Below are 23,603 nucleotides of genomic sequence, written 5' to 3' on the forward strand. Positions count from 1 at the left end.
AGCGATCCATGGTTACGCCTCTTCCAATCCAACCGAGCTTTGCCTGCATTTCACTTCCTTCAATCGCTGTTGCGGCTGGGCCTGTCTCCATGTGCCCTACGGTACCTGGGTACAGAATCCATAGACGTACGCCGCGTCAACGCCAAGGGGCACATTCGGAGATTTGTTACGTGAGCGAAAAAGCTCCCTTCGTGATTAAGCGCTATTCAAGGAACGACTGGGCTAATAAAGGGTTCTTAAGTCTGTGGGCTGCAGTAAGGCTCAGTACTCGTCCTCTCCCTCGTCCAGCACATCACCTTCTGATCCTCTACTCTCATCATCCCCCCTCAGCGCCCCGACCCTAACCCATCTGTAATGACCCCCCCCACCCACCTACTAGACCACCCCATGCCACATGGATGTGCTTCTGCTTACAATCCTCTCCAGTGTTGGGCACTGGCAGTGTTAACGTGCCCCTCTGCCATCACATACCAAAACAACAGACAGGAGGTGGTGAGAGAAGAGTGAAACGGAAGTCTTGAAACCATCTAGGAGGAACGTTTAATTAATTAATTAGCATATTGTCATCTACATTTTAAGAATACTTCTAGAAAGCCATCCCAACAACTTATTTAAGTGTGTGTTTATCTGTGTGAAGTCAGAAAAGCAGCATCCAACTGGACACGTCTGATTTAGAACAGAAACGTGCAAAACCCACAGCACCACAACTCTCACTAGAAAACTAAACCTCTCTGCTTCAAAAAGAAACAAGGAAACTCACAATCAAAGGAGAAATAATCCCGCAGAAGAACAAAATCAAACAGGTACAATTCCAAGTTAAAATAAAACCACTTTAAATATATCTATCATTCTGCACTGGTGAAAATCACTTAACCGCACACTGCTAAAATTTACTGAGCTTTCTTAAAAAGAAAAAACCCACCTCAAACTGAAAACGATACAAACAGAAACGAGACCAACGTGGTCCCGTGAATTAAACCAAATTGTTGTTTCGCAACATGACTCAATACATCCACTGACATACTCTTTAAATAACTTCCTTTTTATCCCCCTCAAGCTTGCAACAGCAAAAAGATAAATAATAATTATAATAACAACAATAATTATTGGCAACGTTAATAACGCCAACGTCCCAAAAATGATGTGGTCCTTCCCAAGGAGGGGGGGAGAGAGAGACTGGGAGAGGGGACGTGAGGGGACAGCACCCTCTACCGTGGTCCATGGGCTCTCTTTTATTGGTAAAACAGCATTAGAGCATATTACCCATCTAAAAACTGGTCGAGGAAGAACTAATTTTAAAACAGAATCCAATGTGGGTGAATGGAAGAGAATTGACTCTTAGGGGCCTCATAGCCTCTTGGCTCTGCCAATGCTAACCACCCCTGCCTCTCATCTCCCCACAAACACCTTGGTTCCCCCCAGCGATGAGGTCAAAGAGTTCTTATTAGTGTGACTGATCAACAAACCCAGCTTCTTGTCTGAAAATGCCATTGACGCTATAGACAATGGCTTACATTGGTAGGATGAATCTAATGTGAGAAAGGGAAAGAGCGATAGAGGGAAAGAGAAGACAAATGGAAAAAGAGAGGGAGAAAGAGCAAGCTCTGTGTGTGCCACATAGTTGTTGACAAACTCCTCAGGACCAAGGCTGAGAGCGATGCGTTTATCCCACAAGACTGTTTTCCTTTCTGCCCGTTTCAGTTTGGTGGAATTTCGACAAATATCATTTTCCTTGATGTTGTTATTCTCCAGACGTTTTATTTCTTCTTGCCAAAGAAGCTGAACCTCTTTTCGCGGTCCTTCTCCTTGCCCTCCTTGTTGCGCATGGTGACCCCTGCAGCCTCCGCTGAGCTAGGGGAGATGGGGGGCATAGTCATGGCTCGGCTCAGGACCCTGGGGCCTCCGGGGGAGCGGTCTCCTGACCCCCCTGCTGGGATGGAGCTATGAATGGAGTGGATCCACGAGGCCATCTCCGGCTGGGACAGACAAACGCAGGGTTAGTCCTCAGGAGGAGGAAAACACCAGAGGAGCATCAGAATCTTGTTTGGGTTGAAATGTGACACTTACCTCATCTTTAGCTTGAAACAGGAACTCCTTACCATCCCCTAGCCTGCACAAGAGAAAAGCCGGGTCAGTATAGATGCACATCACAATTTAATTTACAAGACTATTCTCTATTCAAACCGTCGTGTTTCCTCTCTCTCACCGTAGCTTGAAGACGTGTTTCCTCTTCTTGTAGTCGTGCGCCACCTCACACACAGCCTCTCCCAGGCTGATGGGGACTTCTCCGTGGTAGGGGATCCCGTTGGAGGCGCTCTTCTGGTCCTTGTAGAAGCCAAGGCTGCCCTTACGCAGAACGCAGTACACATTCTGCCAGGACCTATGGGAAGAGAGAGAGAAGCTGTTGGCGGAAGGCATGCAGGCATGCGCCTGAAAAGGTTAGGGACATCAAAGAGTTCATGGCGACACACAAAAGGCTATTTTCTTCATCAAAAGAATAGACACTCCAAAAATCCTACATCTAACTTATGTTGGTGTTGTTTTTGCTCGTATTAATCCCAAACTTCAACAGACGGAGTCTATATAACCCAGGGCTCTCCATTTACCCTTCAGGGTACTCCCACGCTCACTCCAAGACGCCCCTCCATGCCCAACTCCCGTCGCGGTATCTCACCTGCTAGCTGCCCTCTTGGCGTGGGTCTCCATCTCCTGCTTGCGGTAGAGTAGGCCTTCCATGGCGTCTGTGCCAGCGTCATCTCCCTTGCTGGGTAGCGTGGCAGACGGGTCCAGGCGTGAAGACGCCAGCCCGCTGTCTCTCCCCGGACCATTCACAGAGTCGGACTCAGAACCCTGTCATCCAAGACACACGGCAGTCAGGACACATGGCCACAACAATTCCTAGAAGCCATGCGGCGCAATACCAGTCATTGAGTGTCTGTCGGAACTTGACAAAACGAGACCACAGCTAAATGTCCATATCCACATGCACTAGACGGTAGCTTTGAAAAGGATGGACAAAAAACACATACAGGACTTCACAGACACACGTTAACAGACGACAGACACATGGAGAACAGCTTCAACCCCACAGGAGGGTCATCGTCTGAATGTCACTCACAGCCTTACTGGAACATGGCAAACGCAGCAGAAAGCCTTCTCATACTGTTGCTAAGATACACACTTGCTTTTTATAGAGGGGGTGTGGCATTGTTATCTTTGTTTCCTGGCAAAACATCAAATTCAATTTGAAAGGAAATCAACATTTCCTCTCGTAAAAAATAAACTTTCCCTACTAACACCCCATTCAAAACAACCCCACCAAGCTAGGCACATCCCACCCAGGGACCTGCCAGCTAGGGACAACCCTCATCACCTCATACTAACAATAGCTTGGAACTGAAACTACCCTTAAACACTCATGTGCTGGTCATTTTGAAGATGGGTACAAATGGAACAGCACCCAAGAAAGGTTTGAGAGCCTCTGATGACACCAAATGATATCATGAATCTGTGTGAGGCATGACTGCCTCAACAGCTGCGGGGACTGTATATCTTCAAAATCAAATAAAGCAATGGCAGTGACAGAGGACGATGGCGCCCTCTAGTAGGTCATGCTGAGGTACTGCAGGAGCTGAGCGCAGGCGGTGATGGGGGGATGGGATGAGGAAGCTAGGCTAGGGCTAGGATAGGTACTCACGCGCAGCGGATGCTTTGGCTTAGACACAGGTTTAGAGACAGGTTCACACTTCTCTTTCTTTTCCACTGACACTGATGATACTGATAACGACTGCAGGTAAAGACGCAAAAAGTCATTGTTAAGAAGTCCTTGTGCTAGGAGATAGCATGCTACCCTGTGCTAACGCGTTTGAAACAGACCCTGACGCACGCACGACAAAGGGACACAATCACATCATAAACGGGGAAACGGACTCACGTTGAACATATACAGGCTTGGTTTCAGTCATGTCAAAGACGTAACATTCTCTCACACTTAGAACATTTAAAATCTTTCATTCAAATCTCCTCAAACATATGAACAGGACAACACGAAGAGGAACAAGACATAAAACATGAAAAAATTATTTCAGTCAGTAGTTTAATTTGAGTGTATTAAACAGGAAGTAAGAACCTTTGATTAGATACAGTATGTCTCAATGTCCTCTCTCACCTGGGAGGTGTCCTGGTAGCTGTGGACTCCATTCACTGATACTGACTGGTTCAGTGTGGTCTGGTCTAGGCTGGTCCTGTGTTACACAGAAGGGGAAATGAGCTTTAGAACGAGGGAGGGATGTGGGGGGGGGGGGGGGGGGGGGGGGGGGGCTTCAAATTTCTCTGGTTACTAGGAGTCCCTCCAGTCTTACCTGGCATCATGTGTTTCGGCCTCAGACGGGGCCACCTCTTCTGTCGGGGGTGGTGTGGGGGTTCGCCTCGCCCTCTCCTCCTCCACCCTCCTCTGGATCTCCTGCTCCTCCAGCTGAAATGGAAGCCCAGGTTAGTGGCTGTTCAGGAGACGTTACCCTACCTTCCTAACAACGCCAAGTACATGCATTCTCCCAACTCCTGCCAACCCACCATCTTCCCATTTGCAACCCCCCCGTCCTCCTCACCGTGGTGAGTTTCTCCAGCAGGGTGAAGCGCTCCTCCCAGCCGGCGGCCAGCTTCTCGAAGGCCTCGTGGCGTTTGATCAGGCTCTCCACCTCGTCCACGTTAGAGCCCAGCTCGGCCCCCCGCACCAAGGGCTCCTGGCCTGCCAGCCATGTCTCTGCCACGCACGCATCCCGGCCAAACTGCAGCACCTCCAGAACTGAGACAGAAACCAGAAAATAAATGAGTAACCATGAAAAGATCACGAGCAAACACCCTAACTAACACACGTGTTAAAACAGACAAACGCAAAATAAATTAATACATTTAAAAAACACCCTGAAGTCCACATACCTATCAGGAGGTGGTCCATCTTGTCCTGCCACTTGTTGCTGATCTCGTCTCTCTTGCCCTGGAGCTGGTCCAGTTTCTCCAGGATCTATGGGATAGCCAACAGGCATGTCAGTAACATTACATGAACAAGCTGCAATACACACTCTGGGACAACGCCGACACGACGGTGGTAGGCCTGGTCAGTGTGGGGCCGGAACAACCGCTCCCTCAACGTCAGTAAGACTAACAACTTCAAATGGTCCGCGCGCAGTTGTGAAGAAACCTCAGGAGTTTGAACAGGTTTGGCATGGGCCCTCAAATCCTCAAAAAGTTCTACAGCTGTACCATTGAGAGCATCTTGACTGGCTGCATCACTGCTTGGTATGGCAATATCACCGCCCTCGATTACATGGTGCTACAGAGGGTGGTGCGGACAGTCGAGTACATCAGTGGGGCTGAGCTCCCGGCCATCCAGGACCTCTATATCAGGCGGTGTGAAAGGAAGGCCCGGAAAAAGACTCCAACCACCCAAGCCATAGACTGTTCTCTCGGCTTCCGCCTGGCAAGCGGTACCCTTTTTGCCCCAACTCTTTACTCGTCACATACGCTGCTGCTACGGTTTATTATCTATCCTGTTGCCTAGTCGTCACTTTACCCCTCCCTATATGTACATATCTACCCCAATTACCTCGTACCCCTGCACATCGACTCGGTACTGGTACCAAGAGTATATAGCCATGTTATCATTACTTACTGTGTATTTATTCCTTGTGTTATTATTTTTCTATATTTTTCTTTGTGCATCATTGGGAAGGGTACGTAAGTAAGCATTTCACCGTTAGCCTACACCTGTCGTTTACGTAGCATGTGACAATTTTTTTTTGATTTGATTTGCATAAACACACCTTTTACATTTGCTTTTGTCCTAATCCCTAAATCCAAATGTGGGTGTCCAGTATGTGACGTAACGGTGACATGGCCCATACCTCATCAGCTGCATAGTGGTTGTTGTTGATGAGAGAGTGTCCCATCTCATTGCAGGTGGTGAAGCTGTCTGCCCGGGTCTCGATCTCAGACTTGATGTCCTGATGGTTGGCTATGACCAACCCTGCAGAGGACACGTCCCTGACAGAGAGAGAGAGGATGGGGACGACGACGACGACAGAAATTCAGCGTAAAACCTTAATAAAAACATTGAGAACAACGATGACAGAACAGAGGCAAGGTCAGGTCTCACCTGGGGCTGTCGTGGGCGTCGATCTGCAGGTTGACCCCGTCCATCCACAGCATGAGGTCACGCACCATGTTGACGAAACGGAACTTCTCCACGGTGTCCAGCAGGACGTGTCGGCGAGCCTGGCCGGCCCCCAGCAGACCCTCCCAGGCCTCAGTGACAGAGCGCTCACTCCGGTGGATCTCCTCGGCCTTCTCCCCGGCATAGGCCTTCTGCAGCCGCGCCGCGTCGTCCTGCACCTGGTTCACCTGGGGTTGGAGGAGGCAGCCGGCTCAGAAGGGATCCTGAAAACCATGAACCTGCCACCTCATGTGCTCTGACACATTTCTGATAGCCCCCAGTACGAGTCTGAAAAGCAGCCCTCACAATGCACTAAATCTAATATTCCACTGTGGGATGGTGTGCAAAAGTGTGTGTAATGACATTATTTCTCCCACTGGTGTTCCTGTAAGTATCCCTGTACACTGGTGGTATGGTGCCGAGTTCATCCAATTGAATTCAATATCTTTATTGTCCCGAAGGGAAATTCATTGTGCAGCCAGGAGTTTAAAAGAGCAGCGGCCTACCTGTCCGCTGAGGGCCTGGATGTCGTGCTCGTAGGCGGTGTGCTGTCGGTGGAGGTGCTGGACGGTGTTGAGGTCACGGCCCAGGTCAGAGGACAGCGCCTCCTTCTTCTCCCGGACCCTCCCCAGCGCCTCGCGGGCGTCCTGGTGGAAGCGGTGCAGCTCATAGGAGGCGGACAGCATCTGGGTGCGCGTGTCGATCAGCTCCAGCAGGTCGGCCCACGCCTCATTCAGACCGTCCTTCCACTCCGCCACGCTGGCGTTCTCAGGGTGACCCGACTCGATGAGGTCATCGGCCAGCCCGTTAACCCCGTCCACGCGCTCCTGGCCGATGGTGCTGGTGTCCCGAGCAAACTCGCGGAACTTGTCCCGCAGCATCTGAGAGGAGAAGAGGTTAAAATATGGATAATAATCCCAGGTTATCGTCATACTTCTTAAAAAGGTAGCTGACAGAAAAAAGAAAAAAAAGTTGTCGGTGAGCAATTAGTGTGTGTGTGTTGTGTTACTAAGTGTGTGTGTGTGTGTTGTGTTACTAAGTGTGTGTGTGTGTGTGTTGTGTTACTAAGTGTGTGTGTGTGTGTGTTGTGTTACTAAGTGTGTGTGTGTGTGTGTTGTGTTACTAAGTGTGTGTGTGTGTGTGTTGTGTTACTAAGTGTGTGTGTGTGTGTTGTGTTACTAAGTGTGTGTGTGTGTGTTGTGTTACTAAGTGTGTGTGTGTGTGTTGTGTTACTAAGTGTGTGTGTGTGTGTGTTGTGTTACTAAGTGTGTGTGTGTGTGTTGTGTTACTAAGTGTGTGTGTGTGTGTTGTGTTACTAAGTGTGTGTGTGTGTGTTGTGTTACTAAGTGTGTGTGTGTGTGTTGTGTTACTAAGTGTGTGTGTGTGTGTTGTGTTACTAAGTGTGTGTGTGTGTGTTGTGTTACTAAGTGTGTGTGTGTGTGTTGTGTTACTAAGTGTGTGTGTGTGTGTTGTGTTACTAAGTGTGTGTGTGTGTGTTGTGTTACTAAGTGTGTGTGTGTGTGTTGTGTTACTAAGTGTGTGTGTGTGTGTTGTGTTACTAAGTGTGTGTGTGTGTGTTGTGTTACTAAGTGTGTGTGTGTGTTGTGTTACTAAGTGTGTGTGTGTGTGTTGTGTTACTAAGTGTGTGTGTGTGTGTTGTGTTACTAAGTGTGTGTGTGTGTGTGTTGTGTTACTAAGTGTGTGTGTGTGTGTGTGTTGTGTTACTAAGTGTGTGTGTGTGTGTGTTGTGTTACTAAGTGTGTGTGTGTGTGTTGTGTTACTAAGTGTGTGTGTGTGTGTGTGTTGTGTTACTAAGTGTGTGTGTGTGTGTGTTGTGTTACTAAGTGTGTGTGTGTGTGTTGTGTTACTAAGTGTGTGTGTGTGTGTTGTGTTACTAAGTGTGTGTGTGTGTGTTGTGTTACTAAGTGTGTGTGTGTGTGTTGTGTTACTAAGTGTGTGTGTGTGTTGTGTTACTAAGTGTGTGTGTGTGTGTTGTGTTACTAAGTGTGTGTGTGTGTGTTGTGTTACTAAGTGTGTGTGTGTTGTGTTACTAAGTGTGTGTGTGTGTGTTGTGTTACTAAGTGTGTGTGTGTGTGTTGTGTTACTAAGTGTGTGTGTGTGTGTTGTGTTACTAAGTGTGTGTGTGTGTGTTGTGTTACTAAGTGTGTGTGTGTGTTGTGTTACTAAGTGTGTGTGTGTGTTGTGTTACTAAGTGTGTGTGTGTGTGTTGTGTTACTAAGTGTGTGTGTGTGTGTTGTGTTACTAAGTGTGTGTGTGTGTTGTGTTACTAAGTGTGTGTGTGTGTTGTGTTACTAAGTGTGTGTGTGTGTTGTGTTAGTACGTAATTGAACGTATGAGGAAGTGAAAGGAAAGCCACTCACGGTGACATGTTCGTAGTCCTGTCCCAGCTCATGGGATCCGGCCACCACCTCCCTCTCAGCGATCCACTGCTCCAGGTCGTCCACCTCTCTCTTCAGCTGGGTCAGCCTCAGCCTCTCCTGCAGACGCCCACGCCGCTCCTCAGCCAGGTCCTTCAGCCCTGCGTACAGCTTGTCCACCTGGGCTTGCCGTAGGTTGATACGCTCGCTAACAGCAGGGAATATATATGTGAGTGAGTCAGGCCAGTTGTAATGACTGAGACATTGTGGCTGTAGTTAAATCCTATTGTGAAGTGGCATTAGTTTAATGTACTTAGCTTTTAACTGCCCCCCACCCACCCCCTCGTTAACCCCTGTGCCCTTCACCTCTCTGGGTGTTCGCTGGTCATCATGGTGCGGCTGCTGTTGGCCAGCTGGTGGATGGGCTGGGCGTAGTCCTCCAGGGTCTGCTCTAACGTCTGGTGCTTCTTCACCATCACCAGAGCACTCTGCTCATCCTGGGTCACACACACACACACATTACAGAGATGGAGTTAGCGCCATTAAGCCAGGGACACAGCACTAGAGAGCGCACAATAGACGCCATTAGGACAGACAGAGCTCAACTTCCGCCTGTCTCTCCTCTCACTTTGGCCTTCTCCTCTGACATCATGTGTAGCTCCTGCTCTCCCATCCAGGCCTCGGCCTCGGCAGCGTCGGTGTAGAACTGCTGGGCGCGGTTGGCCTCCACCAGCCGGGCGTGGCGCTCGTCCGTCTCAGCGATGAGCTGGGCCCAGGAGTCTCGGAGCTCCGCCAGACGGCCCTCCAGAGCAGACTGCCTCTCCCCGTCCATCTCCTCCTGCCCTGGGGACATCCCCCTGCGGTGGGTCTGGATGTCATCAATACGGGGCTGGTGGCCCTGGATCTCCTTCTGCAAAGTCTGGAAAACAAAACAAAAAAGGTGTTGCATTATTTTTCCCTCCTACTGTCCAGACTCTTCCCTAAAATTCCTCTCTCGTCTGTGTACCTGGTTCTTCTTGATGAGCAGCTGCACACTGGACAGGTCCTTCCCATGGTCGGTGGATGTGGCCAGGGGCATCCTCTCCTTCACCCATAGCTAATTGACCGACAGACAGGAGGAAGTGCATTAAAAGACGACGATGATGATTCTGTACAACATCTCTGTATTTAGAGTCAGGTGGGTCCCACTCACAATCTCATCCTCCAGGTCTCTGTTGAACTGGTGGCCCTCCTTGGAAGCCAGCAGTTGCTGCCGCCTCTGGTTGAGGGGGTCCTGGAGCTGGGAGAAGCTGTCAGTGACACGTCTCTGCTGGCAGTCCACCTCCACCACGGCCCCACCAGCATCTTCCTGGGACAGCGCCAGCGCCTGGGACTGCAGCGACTGCACCTCCTTCTCACGCACCTCCATCTGGTGCTCCAGCATCTACACACACACACACACAGGGATGTTTGTTATTACGCTTTCATTTCGATACGGACACTTCTCCACGCAAATGGTCACAAAGGAGTATGACAACTGAGAACTGTCTTCGGCGGTGTAATGTCACCCACCTGGTGCTTCTTGAGCAGGATGTTGACGGAGGTCAGGTCCTTGCCGAAGTCGTCGCTCTGAAGCTGCCCTGACAGGTTCTTCAGCCACACGTCCAGAGCAGAGCAGCTCTGGGTGAAGAGCTCCGCCCTGTTGGCATCGAAGAGGCACTGAGCCTTGGTGCGTGTAGTGTTCTCTAGCTCTTCCCATTGGCTCTGCAGGCCCTCCAGAGTTTGCTGGACTACAGGCTGTAGCTCTGGCTTCTCTGTCACCAGGGCCTGGCCCTCCTAACAGGGGAAAGGGGTCAGAAAAAGCATAAATACTGGCACCCACATCTTTCGGACTGCTTTTTCCACTTATTATTTTCGTCGTATAATAGTTTTATGATCCTACCTTATCGATCTTATCCAGCCAGTCTTTGTTGGAGGCCAGCTCAGCCATGAAGGCCTGGTGTTTCTGCCACTTGCTGTGGAGGTTCCTGGCCTCGTCGTACGACATGTCCTGAGCAGTCAGCATCTTCTCATTGATCCACAGAGTCAGCTGCAGAGAGAGAGAGGAGAATGATATTACTCAATGCATGTGCCTCAGGATAACTGCGGTTTTATATATTTTTTACTACAAGACAAACAGTGTCAATAAAATGTATCACACCACCATTATTATTGTAACAGTTGGCGATTCGTACCTCTTGTCCGTCCTGCAGGAAATGCTGAAGTTCGCGGTTGTCCTTCAGTTTAGACAGGAGTTCATTTGCAGCTTCCCTATTCTTCTGATGTCTCTCCTGGATGGAGTCGGCCTTCTCCTGGATCTTGTCAGAGTTGGCGTTAAGGTCGTTGACCAGGCGGCGTCCGGCCTCTACCACGCCCGTGATCTTCTCCTCGCTGGCCTCCATGGTGGTCAGGAAGTCCTCGTGCTTCTTGATGGCCTCATCTGCCCCCTGCAGGCTGGAGGGCATCTCAGTGTGGGACAGCACATACTCCTACAGAAGGAGAGAGAACTATTAGTAACATCATCGAGATAGACAATAGATGTGTTTGATTCTTCTCCACTGGTGTCCTGGTCCTCACCTGGCTGTTGAGGAAACCCTCAGCCTGCTTGACGTCCCTCAGGAAGCTCTGGAAGTCGAAGGCTTGGGCCAGAAGGCTGTGGCGGTTCTCCCACATCCGGCGCAGCTCGTGCCAGCCGGTGTCCAGTGCCTGCAGCCTCTGGGCCAGGAACATGTACTGGGCGTCAGTCTGGCCCTGGGTCACCTCGTCACCCACCGCCCGCATCTTCTCATAGTCCTCCTTGTAGTTGTCCACCTCGTTCTTGATGCTCTCGTGCTGGGAGAGCAGGCCCTCAGCCTCTGGCAGCGAGGTGGGGATGTCCTCGGACGCCACGGCGGTCTGCGTGCGGGACAGCCAGGACTGGAAGTCATCCAGGTCCCGGAGGAAGCCCTGCAGCTTGCTGGCCTCGCCCAGAGACTCCTCACGCCGCTTCATGGTGGCGTTGAGCTCCTGCCACACCTCCTGGATCTCCCCCAGGTGGGCATGGATCTCCTCTGCCTGGTCCGGGTGCTCCTCAGCCAGCTTCTCTGCCTCCTTCTTCAGGTCGTCCAACTTACCCTGAAAAGATATAGAAAATAAACAAATGGTGTCACCAACATCATATGGCATAAAATGATACAAAAGTATTGACGTGAACCAGTTAATGACTCAACTGATCGCTATAAAACATTATCTGATGCTGTGGTTTAACTTTGTCCACCTCCATAACCTTTGACCCGTCTCCCTGCCGTACCTGAATGGCCTCCAGGTCTCTCTCCATGCCTGTGAGTTTGCGCTGCAGGGCCATGACACCAGCCAGGTCGTTGCCCAGGCTCTCGGTGGACTCGATCACCTTGGTCTTCTCTCTCATCCAGCTCTGGATCTCGTTACACTCCAGGTGGTAGTTCTGGATGTTGAGGGCCGACTCCAGGGCATGTTTCCTCTGGTCCGCCAGACGCTGGAACTCCTTCCACCTGGGGACCAGAGCAAGGGGAAGTCTCAATGACCTGTTTCCAGTGCTCACTTCATACAATGTATTGGCTATGCATCAGAGGGTATTATGTGTTTTTCATGTTCTATTCATATTTTATTTGAAAAGAAATACACCGAGTCAAAAACACTCCCATGCATTTAACCCAGGTATTTGAAAATACTCTCAAATACAATTTGGTAGACTATTTGGTTCTTACAAATAACCATTCAAATAAAAGTACTTGGTTTGGGCTGTGTATTTGGATGTCTGAGAGGCATCATGTTGAGTACTACTAACCTGTTGTTGAGCTGGTCTTGCATCTGGTGGATCTGCTCTTTGCTGCGGTTGTCTGATCCCAGCAGCTGTTGGGCCACCTGGTTGACATCAGAGATACGAGTCCCCAGGTTGTTCATCTCAGGCTCCAGGGTCTCGAACCTGCAGCCACACACAGGGATGTACATTCAACACTCTGTCCCCACTCATATTTCCATTGCTTTGTCTCTACAATGGAGATTAGAAGGGAAATATCATCATAGGAAGAGCAAACGTTCTTCTGCCATGCCACAAAAAAAGACCAGAATTTACATCTGTACTGTAAAAAGGAGAGATTCAGTTTGATATCCACTCCACTTAACGAAGCACAATGATCAGAGTACACAGATCAATACCAAATTAAAAGGCTATTTAAATCACTGCCTAAAGACCACCTCTTCCTTCCTAACCCATCGTTGGAACACTCCTCCCTTCCCCAGCTCACCTCTGCTGCACCACCTCCAGGTCTTCCAGTTTGGTGGGGATCTGCATGCCGTCCAGCCACTGTTCCTTCTCCCCCACCCACAGCTGGCAGGCGCCCGCCTCGCTGTACATGCGGTAGAGGGCCAGCGCCCCCTCCAGGGCCTGACGCCGCGACGCAGACAGGGCCTCCAGCTCGTGGTAACGCTGCTCTATGGCAGGCAGACGGCCCTCTACCTACACACAGCCAGACGGCAACAACCACTCAGTCAGAGGACGCCCCTCCAAGCAGAGTCAATAACAAGTCAAGGAATACAAAATGGGAGCGATAAATAAAATATGTCTCACTTAAAATCGGAGACATGGAGAGTCTTTATGTAATATGTATGGACCAGTGTTTGTGTGTGTCAGAGAGAGAGAGCGCAATAGAGGGAGAAACAGCACGGTGCACTAGCCTAATGAGTGTTGGTTGATATGCTGTTCCAGGGGTAACTGACCTGAGGGGAGTTTGCATGGACCGGGGGCAGGCTGAGGGCCTGCTCGTGCAGGGAGTCGATGAGGGTGCGGTGGCTCTGGATCTCCTCCTCCACCTCCCTCTGCTTGCGGGCTAGGGTCTGGGTGGAGAACTCGTCGTGGCCCACCTCTTGGCTGGACACCTGGCGCAGCGTCTCCAGGATCCAGGCCTCCATGTCGTTGGCGTCCGTCTGGAACTGGTGCAGGGCCACCGCCTCCTTCAGCTGCTGCTCCCTCAGCTGGGACGTCTGGGGACGGAGGGGGAGAGAAGGAATCAGCATATAAAACAAGAGGAACCACTTCTGAAATCGATCAATTCATTCGCTCTCTCCAGACCGGTCTACCTCCTTTCCCCTGCCTGCTCACCTCCTCCAGGTGTGCCCACTGAGCGCGGACGTCCCCGATCCTCTCAGTGCACTCTGGGGCTCCAATGTGTCCCTCCTCCACCAGGGTCTGTCCGGCGGCGATGCTGTTGCCCAGAGGGCCGTAGCGGGCTGCCATCTCGTCCCTGAAGGCCTCGTGCTTGCTGAGGAGGTGCAGGGCGGAGGCGAGGTCGCGGCCACAGTCTCCTCCTGACAGGATCTGCTCCTGCTCTCTGATCCAGGCTGCCTCCTCTCCCAGCTCCCACAGGAACTGCCAGAGGCGCCGTGACTCCTCGAGGCGCACCCTCCGCTCCCCAGCCAGCTGGCCCAGCTCCTCATAGGCCCGGCCCAGCAGAGACACCTTCTCTCCCACCAGCGCCGGCTCACACGGTTTGTAGACTGAGAGAGATAAGGAGAATTAGCTAAATGGTTATTGGTGAAGAGGCATCCAAATAAATTTATAAATTCCTTCCTCCTCATAAGTTACGTGATGCATGAAAGCTGCAGAGTGCATAGTCGTTGAACGCAATCGTTACCATAATCACACGTACACAGTAACTGACTGTCGAGTGTATATTAGTGAGGGGGCGCAGGTCTGTAGTCTCACCCTGTTGGTCGGAGGTGAAGCGCTGAGCGGCTCCCTGGACCCCGCGGACCCCCTCTGCCTGGGCTGAGATGTCTGCCTCCACCAGGTTGTGAGTCTGCAGCAGGTCCTCCACATCATGCAGATGCTTCCCACTGTCCTGGGACTGCAGACGACCCTGAGAGAGCACAGAGCAGGAAGAGGTTAGAAACACATTCACTCACCATGTCTGGATTGCAAGTAGTTAATAAATGCCGCTAATGAGATGCTAATGGCAGGGAGCATTAGTAAAAGACATAGCTGCAGCAGTCACTAAGAGATATAGATTAAGTCAAGGCGTCAAAAACGTAAATGAGGGGCCAGCTTTTGTGCCGACTGATAAGTGAGACTTTATCTTTAGAAAACAGAGCGCTCATTTGGGCTTGATGAGGTAAGGCTCTCTGAATCCCAATACCATCTCTCTGAGGCGCAATGACGAAGTCTATGGGTAACGCCAGTTAGCATTGGCTCGCGAAACTACCTAACTTCCTTCATACTGGACACAGAGACAAAAATGACATCCACGAGTTCGTCTGACTCTGGGGAAGTAGATAAAGGGCCTCATTGCCCAAATTCCCGAAGTATCCCCTTTAAGGTAGGCAGGGGAAAGGGAATCAGCTGAGGCCAAGAGCTAAGAATATACTCTCTCCTAGTCAGGACCACCTCAGTCAACCTCTGTAACCCATCACACCCAGGAGTAGCCGCCATTTTGAAAGGAGTCATTTGAGTTTGGACTGGCATGCAGGGTTGATAGTGTGAGATGTACAGCATGACCAAGTGTGCATTTTCTACACCGGGAGAATATCGGGTGTGTTGCTATGTTCCAATACCTTCATCTCTCCCATCCAGTCCATGATGGATCTCATCTCCTGCAGCAGTCTCTGCAGGTCTCGGTGTGCGTTGAGTCTCTCCCTGCGAGCGGCTAACAGCTCCTTCAGGTACTCCCACAGCCGCAGCACGTTGTCCCTCCTCGCCAGCACACGGCGCACGTCGTGGTAGTTCTCCGCCTCCAGCTCCCTGGCCACCGCCTCCACGGCCGCCACGCGCTCCCCATACGCCCCGATGTCCGTCTCGATGGCCTCGTGTTTACGAGTCGCGGCGTCCACCGCTCCCAGGTCCACGCCAAAGTTGTCCTGAGGGACAAGAGGACAGATTGAGGTTAGAAGAGGTCAACGTGTGCATTGGTCATGAAATGATCTGTGATCGAAATGGTCAGCGTGTTCAAATGCATACAACGGTAGCCTGTTTAATAACCTCATGACAGTGATAAAGCTACTGAATAAGCGTAGATAATCCCCCCCCCTGCCTCACTGAGATAATTAGAGTGGTTTGTCTGCAGGACAGCAAGACGCTAAGCCTGTCCACTCCATCAAAATAAAGTCATCACAACCATCACCTACGATTACTGTTATCTCTGGGCTGTGGACAACTGACAGACAGACAATATAACCGCCATCCTTTGTCACCTGCCTTCCCAGTTTGAACACATTGCCAATTCAAGGTCAGGGGGGTGTGTGTGTGTGTGTGTGTCACCTGAGAGACGAGCCGCTGGTTCTCGCTCAGCCAGGTCTCCCTCATGGCGGCCTTGCGGTCGAAACGAGCGGCAAGCATCTCCAGCTTCTCCTGGCGAATCAGCTCGTTCCTCAGCGCCAGCTCCCGCTCGTGCTCCGCCTTCTCCAGGCGCTCCCACGCCTGCAGAGCCAATCAGAACACAGCAAGTCGGAGGTGTCTCTTAAACCAGGGGTGTTATTCATGATCCTAGACGGCTGTAGGGTCAACTGGTGTTTATTAAACGTTCTACTCTAGTCATGCATTTAAACAGGGAGTAACTGCACCTTGATACAAGGCATCAGTGTCACCAGAGGGTGTATTCATTAGGAACCAAACAGAACCACAAACGGAAGCAAATGGAACAAACGGGGAGGGGCCTAACAATTTGATCTGTAGAAACTTCTTGCCATTGGACTAAAGGTGTGTGGGGGCGTGTCTGTCCCCAGGTGCCATGTGCCCCCCCCATCGCCCTGTGGGTGGACAATAGAGTGACAGTGATACCTTGTTTATGTCAGAGATGAGCTTGCCCTCTCTGGGCATGTACACCTTCTGGTTGTTGGCTCTCATCTTGCTCTGGATGGTGAACAGCAGTACTTCCAGGTTGCCTTTCTCTGTGAACCTGAGGAACACCAACACAGCCAGGTCAGACACCTAACCTACCATGGAATACGTGCAGTTATGATTCCAACCTGCTGGAAAATGTATATCTGTTCACTTGAGATTTATGTTCTAATCTAGAACATCATCCCAGTTCTTAAATTCCCCCCAGCGGTGTATCCCCGTCTTACTTAGGGGGTTTCTCCACGGTGCGGTAGGTGTTGAAGGCTTGCAGCTGGTTTTGCACAGCGCTCAGGGAGTTGGCCAGCTGACGGTCGTTCAGGGTCAGAATGGTCTGCTCAATCCACTGCAGCAGCTCTGACGCCAGGCTCTCATAGTTCCCAACCAGCTGGTCAGCCTCAATGGCATAGTCCAGCACCTGGGAGGGAGAGAAGGGGTAAGATGGGCCCCAAGAACAGTAACAGGCCCACACACACAGCCGTTGTACCCCACCTTGCCAACCCTCTTGCCCTCCACAGCCAGGGCCTTCATCTTGGAGAAGTAGTGGTAGTAGGTGGCCACGTAGGTGATGATGGACTTCTCATCCGGCTGGTCAACGTTGACATCTGGAAAGAGAGACAGCCAATACTTCAGCACTGAAGTACATTTACACTTGATCCTTTTGCTCCACATTTCCTCTCACACACTTCTGCATGCACATACACAGACAGACACGCCCCCACACACACAGACAGACACGCCCCCACACACACAGACAGACACGCCCACACACAGAGGCACGCCCACACAGACAGACACGCCCACACACAGAGGCACGCCCACACACAGACAGACAGGCCCACACACAGACAGACAGGCCCACACACAGACAGACAGGCCCACACACAGACAGACAGGCCCACACACAGACAGACAGGCCCACACACAGACAGACAGGCCCACACACAGACAGACAGGCCCACACACAGACAGACAGGCCCACACACAGACAGACAGGCCCACACACAGACAGACAGGCCCACGCACAGACAGACAGGCCCACGCACAGACAGACAGGCCCACGCACAGACAGACAGGCCCACGCACAGACAGACACGCCCACACACAGACAGACACGCCCACACAGACAGACACGCCCACACAGACAGACACGCCCACACACAGACAGACAGGCCCACACACAGACAGACACGCCCACACACAGACAGACACGCCCACACACAGACAGACACGCCCACACACAGACAGACACGCCCACACACAGACAGACACGCCCACACACAGACAGACACGCCCACACACAGACAGACACGCCCACACACAGTCGCCCATACAAACTCCCATCTCAACCCAGTCAATTAAAACTTAAAACACACGGTGGTCTTCTCTAAATCTGCCCTGATTGATGGCCCTGGAGCGTTGCCAACCCCTCACCATGTATGGACTTCCTCTGTGATGTCAGAGGGCATCATTAAGCCCTGCCCCGTGTCCAGCCAGACCACACGGCACCTATTCTCACTTAAGCTTTAATTCATTCCAGTAATCCTCCCTCCCCACACACCACGTCCAGCTATCCCGGTACAGGACAGGAGCACAGTCTTGGTGGCCATTAGCCATTGGGGGAAGGCAGAGGGCACACACAACTCAACCCATGTCTCAGAGCTCTGACCATACTCACCTTCTGGGTCCAGGAGTTTGGTGAGGCCCAGCTTATTCTCTGCTATGTTGAAGGCATTCTGGAGGTTGTAGTGGGCGTTGGACCGCTTCAGGCTGTCAAACTCAATCACGTCCGGTCTGGAAGGGAACACAGGTGTCGCTTTTAATGAAAGGAATCGCATATTTTCTGAACAAAAATATAAAACCCACTTGGTCTCATGTCATTTTAGAGAATTTGGCAGTACGTCCAACCGGCCTCACTACCACATGTAACCGCACCAGCCCAGGACCGCCACATCCGGCTTCTTCACCTGGCGGGATCGCCTGGGGGGGGGGGGGGGGGGGGGGGGGGGGGGGGGGGGGGGGGGGGGGGGGGGGGGGGGGGGGGGGGGTGCTGAGGAGTATTTCTGTCTGTAATAAAGCCCTTTTGTGGGGAAAAACTCAATCTGATTGGCTGGGCCTGGCTCTGCAGTGGGTAGGCCTGGCTGCCAAGTCAGTGGGCCTATGCCCTCCAACACCCACGCATGGCTGCGCCTCTGCCCAGTCATATGAAATCCATAGATTAGGGCCTAATGAATGTATTTCAATTGACTGATAGATAGCATCTTCATCAACATGTCACCATGATTCTGTGAGTTCTACGGTAAGTGTGGACCATGTCAACGTCGACATTGTTTCTTCAGAGCAGTTCTAATCATCCCTTCCACTCCCTCAGCTCCACTTTGAATAGGATCAGATATGAAAACAGGGCAGTGACAGAATTGACATGATTGCCTTGTAGCACATTCAGAAAATATTTCAAATCTGCTCGTACTTTGAGCCTCAGGTGAGAAATAAAGAGTCAATGATGAGAATAATACATTGTCTTCCATTTGTTATAGAGTTGTAGTCATGTTAAGGCCAGACGCTCTAGTGGCCCGACGCTCTAGAGGCCTGTCTCCCACTGTAACGCAGTAGGAGCCACCAGCAGTGGGCAGCGTTGAGTCACCCAGGCATTGCCTTGCATGCTAAACCAGTGGGGTTTTATTTCTGTTATCTAGGTCAACTTATTCCAATTTATTTGTATCCACTTATCCAAACTGTAGTGGGTTTGAAAAGAGGGTCAAACCCAAATAGAGAACGGGGACACAGTCACCCCAGGGAGGTTGTGTGCCATAACAGGTAGCCTCTTTCTCAAACGCACTGCAAGTAAAACAGGCTACGGTATTGGACAGACTGATTATATCACAACACACACAAAGCGTGTCAGGTGATGGACAATGTCAGCGCCTACTGTTGAAATGAGTGACTGAAGCATTTCATACAGTGCGACAGGCCACATTGACAAAGGGGAAGGGCGTTGACCTGTGTTTGTGCACGATGGCGTTGAAAGCCAGGCCGTCTCTCCAGCTGGTGGTGAAGTTGTGAACGTTGACGTTGGGGTACCTGCAGGGACATGGTCACAGCTCATTAATCATCGACACAGTACCTAGGCTATTTTGATGTTGACAAACCGAGAACATGGGACGATAAGGTTCCATTTGCAAAAATATGATTCTGAGATAATTGGCTTTAAAATCGCCGAACCCTAATTGGTTTGAATGGTGTCAGAAATGTTTCTTGTATTCTTTTGAACTGAACATGAATTGTGGTAGTTCGAGTACTATATAAAGTGGACAACACTGAACAAAACAAGGCTATGTCAATATCTACATTTTGAACCTTATAGTCCCAAGCTCTCGAAACCCAACGTTCTTCAAATCTCTAATCATTTCACTTCTATCATACATTCACATTGCTTGCACATCCTTGAACATGTCTCGCTCCCCCCTCTCACTTTCCCCCTTCTCACCCAGCGGTCTTCATCTGGCACCAGAGAAGCAGGGCCTCTTTGGCAGACTTCTTCTCCTTGTTATCCCCAGTCTCCACACTGATGTCCTGGATCTGTTAGCAGAGCAGAGTACCCTCTTAGACACATTGCCTACTGAACACTTCAGCCAGCTCTCTCTCTCTCTGGGTAATTCAAACTTCACTGAAATCAGTCTTACATGCAGCTTTGTATTAGGTTTGATGATAAATCACAATCCAATCAGTCTAACAAGAGAGCAGAGATTAGGGCCGATTCATTAGAGTTTTTTTTGTAATTATGTCTTTCTTTTTTTTAAAGGAGAGGAAAAAAATTGAGCGCTGAAATATCATTCGAATATTTACATAATCTGAAACCACAGTCGTCCCAGAATACCACAGAATGGTGGTTTAGTTACGTTTCTTAGGGTCCCCATTAACTCCACATAAATTGTACAAATACATGACAAAGTATGGAACAGTAAGAACGATTCCATTAAATTAAACAGAGTAATAAAGGAAAGACACCGAGACAACAAAAATACGATTTACACATTGTTCATATACAGTTGAAGTCGGAAGTTTACATACACCTTAGCCAAATACATTTAAACTCCGTTTTTCCCAATTCCTGACATTTAATCCTAGTAAAAATTCCCTGTTTAGGTCAGTTACGATCACCACTTTATTTTAAGAATGTTTAATGTCAGAATAATTGTAGAGAGAATGATTTATTTCAGCTTTTATTTCCTTCATTACATTCCCAGTGGGTCAGAAGTTTACATACACTCAATTAGTATTTGGTAGCATTGCCTTTAAATTGTTTAACTTGGGTCAAATGTTTCAGGTAGCCTTCCACAAGCATCCGACAATAAGTTGGGTGAATTTTGGCCCATTCCTCCTGACAGAGCTGGTGTAACTGAGTCAGGTTTGTAGGCATCCTTGCTCGCACACGCTTTTTCAGTTCTGCCCACAAATTTTCTATAGGATTGAGGTCAGGGCTTTGTGATGTCCACTCCAATACCTTGACTTTGTTGTTCTTAAGCCATTTTGCCACAACTTTGGAAGTATGCTTGGGGTCATTGTCCATTTGGAAGACCCATTTGCGACCAAGCTTTAACTTCCTGACTGATGTCTTGAGATGTTGCTTCAATATATCCACATCATTTTCATTCCTCATAATGACATCTATTTTGTGAAGTGCACCAGTCCCTCCTGCAGCAAAGCACCCCCACAACATGAAGCTGCCGCCCCCATGCTTCACTGTTGGGATGGTGTTCTTCGGCTTGCAAGCCTCCCCCTTTTTCCTCCAAACATAACGATGGTCATTATGGCCAAACAGTTCTATTTTTGTTTCATCTGACCAGAGGACATTTCTCCAATAAGTACGATCTTTGTCCCCATGTGCAGTTGCAAACCGTAGCCTGGCTTTTTTTAATGGCGGTTTTGGAGCAGTGGCTTCTTCCTTGCTGAGCGGCCTTTCAGGTTGTCGATATAGGACTTGTTTTACTGTGGATATAGATACTTTTGTACCTGTTTCCTCCAACAAGGTCCTTTGCTGTTGTTCTGGGATTGATTTTCACTTTTCGCACCAAAGTACGTTCATCTCTAGGAGACAGAACGCGTCTCCTTCCTGAGTGGTATGAAGGCTGCATGGTCCCATGGTGCTTATACTTGCGTACTATTGTTTGTACAGCTGAACGTGGTACCTTCAGGCATTTGGAAATTGCTCCCAAGGATGAACCAGACTTGTAAGGATGAACCTGACTTGTGGAGGTCTAGGCTGATTTCTTTTGATTTCCCCATGATGTCAAGCAAAGAGGCACTGAGTTTGAAGGTAGGCCTTGAAATACATCCACAGGTACACCTCCAATTGACTCAAATTATGTCAATTAGCCTATCAGAGGCTTCTAAAGCCATGACATCATTTTCTGGAATTTTCCAAGCTGTTTAAAGACAGTGTATGTAAACTTCTGACCCACTGGAATTGTGATACAGTGAATTATAAGTGAAATAATCTGTCTGTAAACAATTGTTGGAAAAATTACTTGTGTTATGCACAAAGTAGATGTCCTAACCAACTTGCCAAAACTATAGTTTGTTAACAAGAAATTTGTGGAAAAACTAATGACTCCAACCTGAGTGTATGTAAACTTCCGACTTCAACTGTATACATATTCATATTTTCAGTACAGTTAAATTAGATCTTTAGATAGAGGAGAGACGCTGTGTTCAGCAGTTGTTTTAAGTTAAACTTGCTTTTTGCCTGAGTAACCTTTGGTGGCAGAGCATTCCATAACAGGTGGGGTAGAGGAATAGGACAGGACTGGGCAGGGTGACCCAGGTGGGGTAGAGGAATAGGACAGGACTGGGCAGGGTGACCCAGGTGGGGTAGAGGAATAGGACAGGACTGGGCAGGGTGACCCAGGTGGGGTAGAGGAATAGGACAGGACTGGGCAGGGTGACCCAGGTGGGGTAGAGGAATAGGACAGGACTGGGCAGGGTGACCCAGGTGGGGTAGAGGAATAGGACAGGACTGGGCAGGGTGACCCAGGTGGGGTAGAGGAATAGGACAGGACTGGGATGGGTGACCCAGGTGGGGTAGAGGAATAGGACAGGACTGGGATGGGTGACCCAGGTGGGGTAGAGGAATAGGACAGGACTGGGATGGGTGACCCAGGTGGGGTAGAGGAATAGGACAGGACTGGGATGGGTGACCCAGGTGGGGTAGAGGAATAGGACAGGACTGGGATGGGTGACCCAGGTGGGGTAGAGGAATAGGACAGGACTGGGCAGGGTGACCCAGGTGGGGTAGAGGAATAGGACAGGACTGGGATGGGTGACCCAGGTGGTGTAGAGGAATAGGACAGGACTGGGATGGGTGACCCAGGTGGGGTAGAGGAATAGGACAGGACTGGGATGGGTGACCCAGGTGGGGTAGAGGAATAGGACAGGACTGGGCAGGGTGACCCAGGTGGGGTAGAGGAATAGGACAGGACTGGGATGGGTGACCCAGGTGGGGTAGAGGAACAGGACAGGACTGGGCAGGGATGGGTGACCCAGGTGGGGTAGAGGAATAGGACAGGACTGGGCAGGGATGGGTGACCCAGGTGGGGTAGAGGAATAGGACAGGACTGGGCAGGGATGGGTGACCCAGGTGGGGTTGAGGAATAGGACAGGACTGGGCAGGGATGGGTGACCCAGGTGGGGTTGAGGAATAGGACAGGACTGGGCAGGGTGACCCAGGCGGGGTTGAGGAATAGGACAGGACTGGGCGGGGTGACCCAGGTGGGGTAGAGGAATAGGACAGGACTGGGCAGGGTGGGGGTGAGGAATAGGACAGGACTGGGCAGGGTGGGGGTGAGGAATAGGACAGGACTGGGCAGGGTGACCCAGGTGGGGTAGAGGAATAGGACAGGACTGGGCAGGGATGGGTGACCCAGGTGGGGTAGAGGAATAGGACAGGACTGGGCAGGGTGGGATGACCCAGGTGGGGTAGAGGAACAGGACAGGACTGGGCAGGGATGGGTGACCCAGGTGGGGTAGAGGAATAGGACAGGACTGGGCAGGGATGGGTGACCCAGGTGGGGTAGAGGAATAGGACAGGACTGGGCAGGGATGGGTGACCCAGGTGGGGTTGAGGAATAGGACAGGACTGGGCAGGGTGACC

The 23,603-nt window shown here is 50.5% G+C and overlaps 1 protein-coding gene across 1 annotated transcript in view; it reads right to left on the reverse strand.

The window, feature by feature from the left end:
- Window positions 1-521: 521 nt before the first annotated feature.
- Window positions 522-23,603, reverse strand: part of LOC120057259 (spectrin beta chain, non-erythrocytic 1-like) — a 58,075-nt gene continuing 34,993 nt past the window's right edge. The window contains exons 4-37 of the mRNA XM_039005809.1: window positions 19,941-20,032; window positions 19,454-19,534; window positions 18,132-18,247; window positions 16,946-17,058; window positions 16,684-16,871; window positions 16,397-16,514; window positions 15,878-16,036; window positions 15,175-15,477; window positions 14,330-14,483; window positions 13,727-14,121; window positions 13,345-13,608; window positions 12,873-13,084; window positions 12,413-12,550; window positions 11,897-12,116; window positions 11,185-11,721; window positions 10,803-11,096; window positions 10,511-10,657; window positions 10,141-10,404; window positions 9,782-10,012; window positions 9,596-9,685; window positions 9,218-9,508; window positions 8,956-9,086; window positions 8,593-8,797; window positions 6,718-7,092; window positions 6,155-6,399; window positions 5,904-6,042; window positions 4,939-5,023; window positions 4,608-4,804; window positions 4,362-4,474; window positions 4,169-4,244; window positions 2,675-2,850; window positions 2,207-2,380; window positions 2,068-2,110; window positions 522-1,976 (exon numbers count right to left, since the gene is read on the reverse strand). Of these exons, the coding sequence (XP_038861737.1) occupies window positions 1,758-1,976; window positions 2,068-2,110; window positions 2,207-2,380; window positions 2,675-2,850; window positions 4,169-4,244; window positions 4,362-4,474; window positions 4,608-4,804; window positions 4,939-5,023; window positions 5,904-6,042; window positions 6,155-6,399; window positions 6,718-7,092; window positions 8,593-8,797; window positions 8,956-9,086; window positions 9,218-9,508; window positions 9,596-9,685; window positions 9,782-10,012; window positions 10,141-10,404; window positions 10,511-10,657; window positions 10,803-11,096; window positions 11,185-11,721; window positions 11,897-12,116; window positions 12,413-12,550; window positions 12,873-13,084; window positions 13,345-13,608; window positions 13,727-14,121; window positions 14,330-14,483; window positions 15,175-15,477; window positions 15,878-16,036; window positions 16,397-16,514; window positions 16,684-16,871; window positions 16,946-17,058; window positions 18,132-18,247; window positions 19,454-19,534; window positions 19,941-20,032 (6,585 nt within the window). The 3' untranslated portion in view covers window positions 522-1,757. The remainder of the gene's footprint in view (window positions 1,977-2,067; window positions 2,111-2,206; window positions 2,381-2,674; window positions 2,851-4,168; window positions 4,245-4,361; window positions 4,475-4,607; window positions 4,805-4,938; window positions 5,024-5,903; window positions 6,043-6,154; window positions 6,400-6,717; window positions 7,093-8,592; window positions 8,798-8,955; window positions 9,087-9,217; window positions 9,509-9,595; window positions 9,686-9,781; window positions 10,013-10,140; window positions 10,405-10,510; window positions 10,658-10,802; window positions 11,097-11,184; window positions 11,722-11,896; window positions 12,117-12,412; window positions 12,551-12,872; window positions 13,085-13,344; window positions 13,609-13,726; window positions 14,122-14,329; window positions 14,484-15,174; window positions 15,478-15,877; window positions 16,037-16,396; window positions 16,515-16,683; window positions 16,872-16,945; window positions 17,059-18,131; window positions 18,248-19,453; window positions 19,535-19,940; window positions 20,033-23,603) is intronic.

The sequence above is a fragment of the Salvelinus namaycush genome, chromosome 12 (assembly GCF_016432855.1).
Source record: "Salvelinus namaycush isolate Seneca chromosome 12, SaNama_1.0, whole genome shotgun sequence".
Classification (NCBI taxonomy): Eukaryota; Metazoa; Chordata; class Actinopteri; order Salmoniformes; family Salmonidae; genus Salvelinus; species Salvelinus namaycush.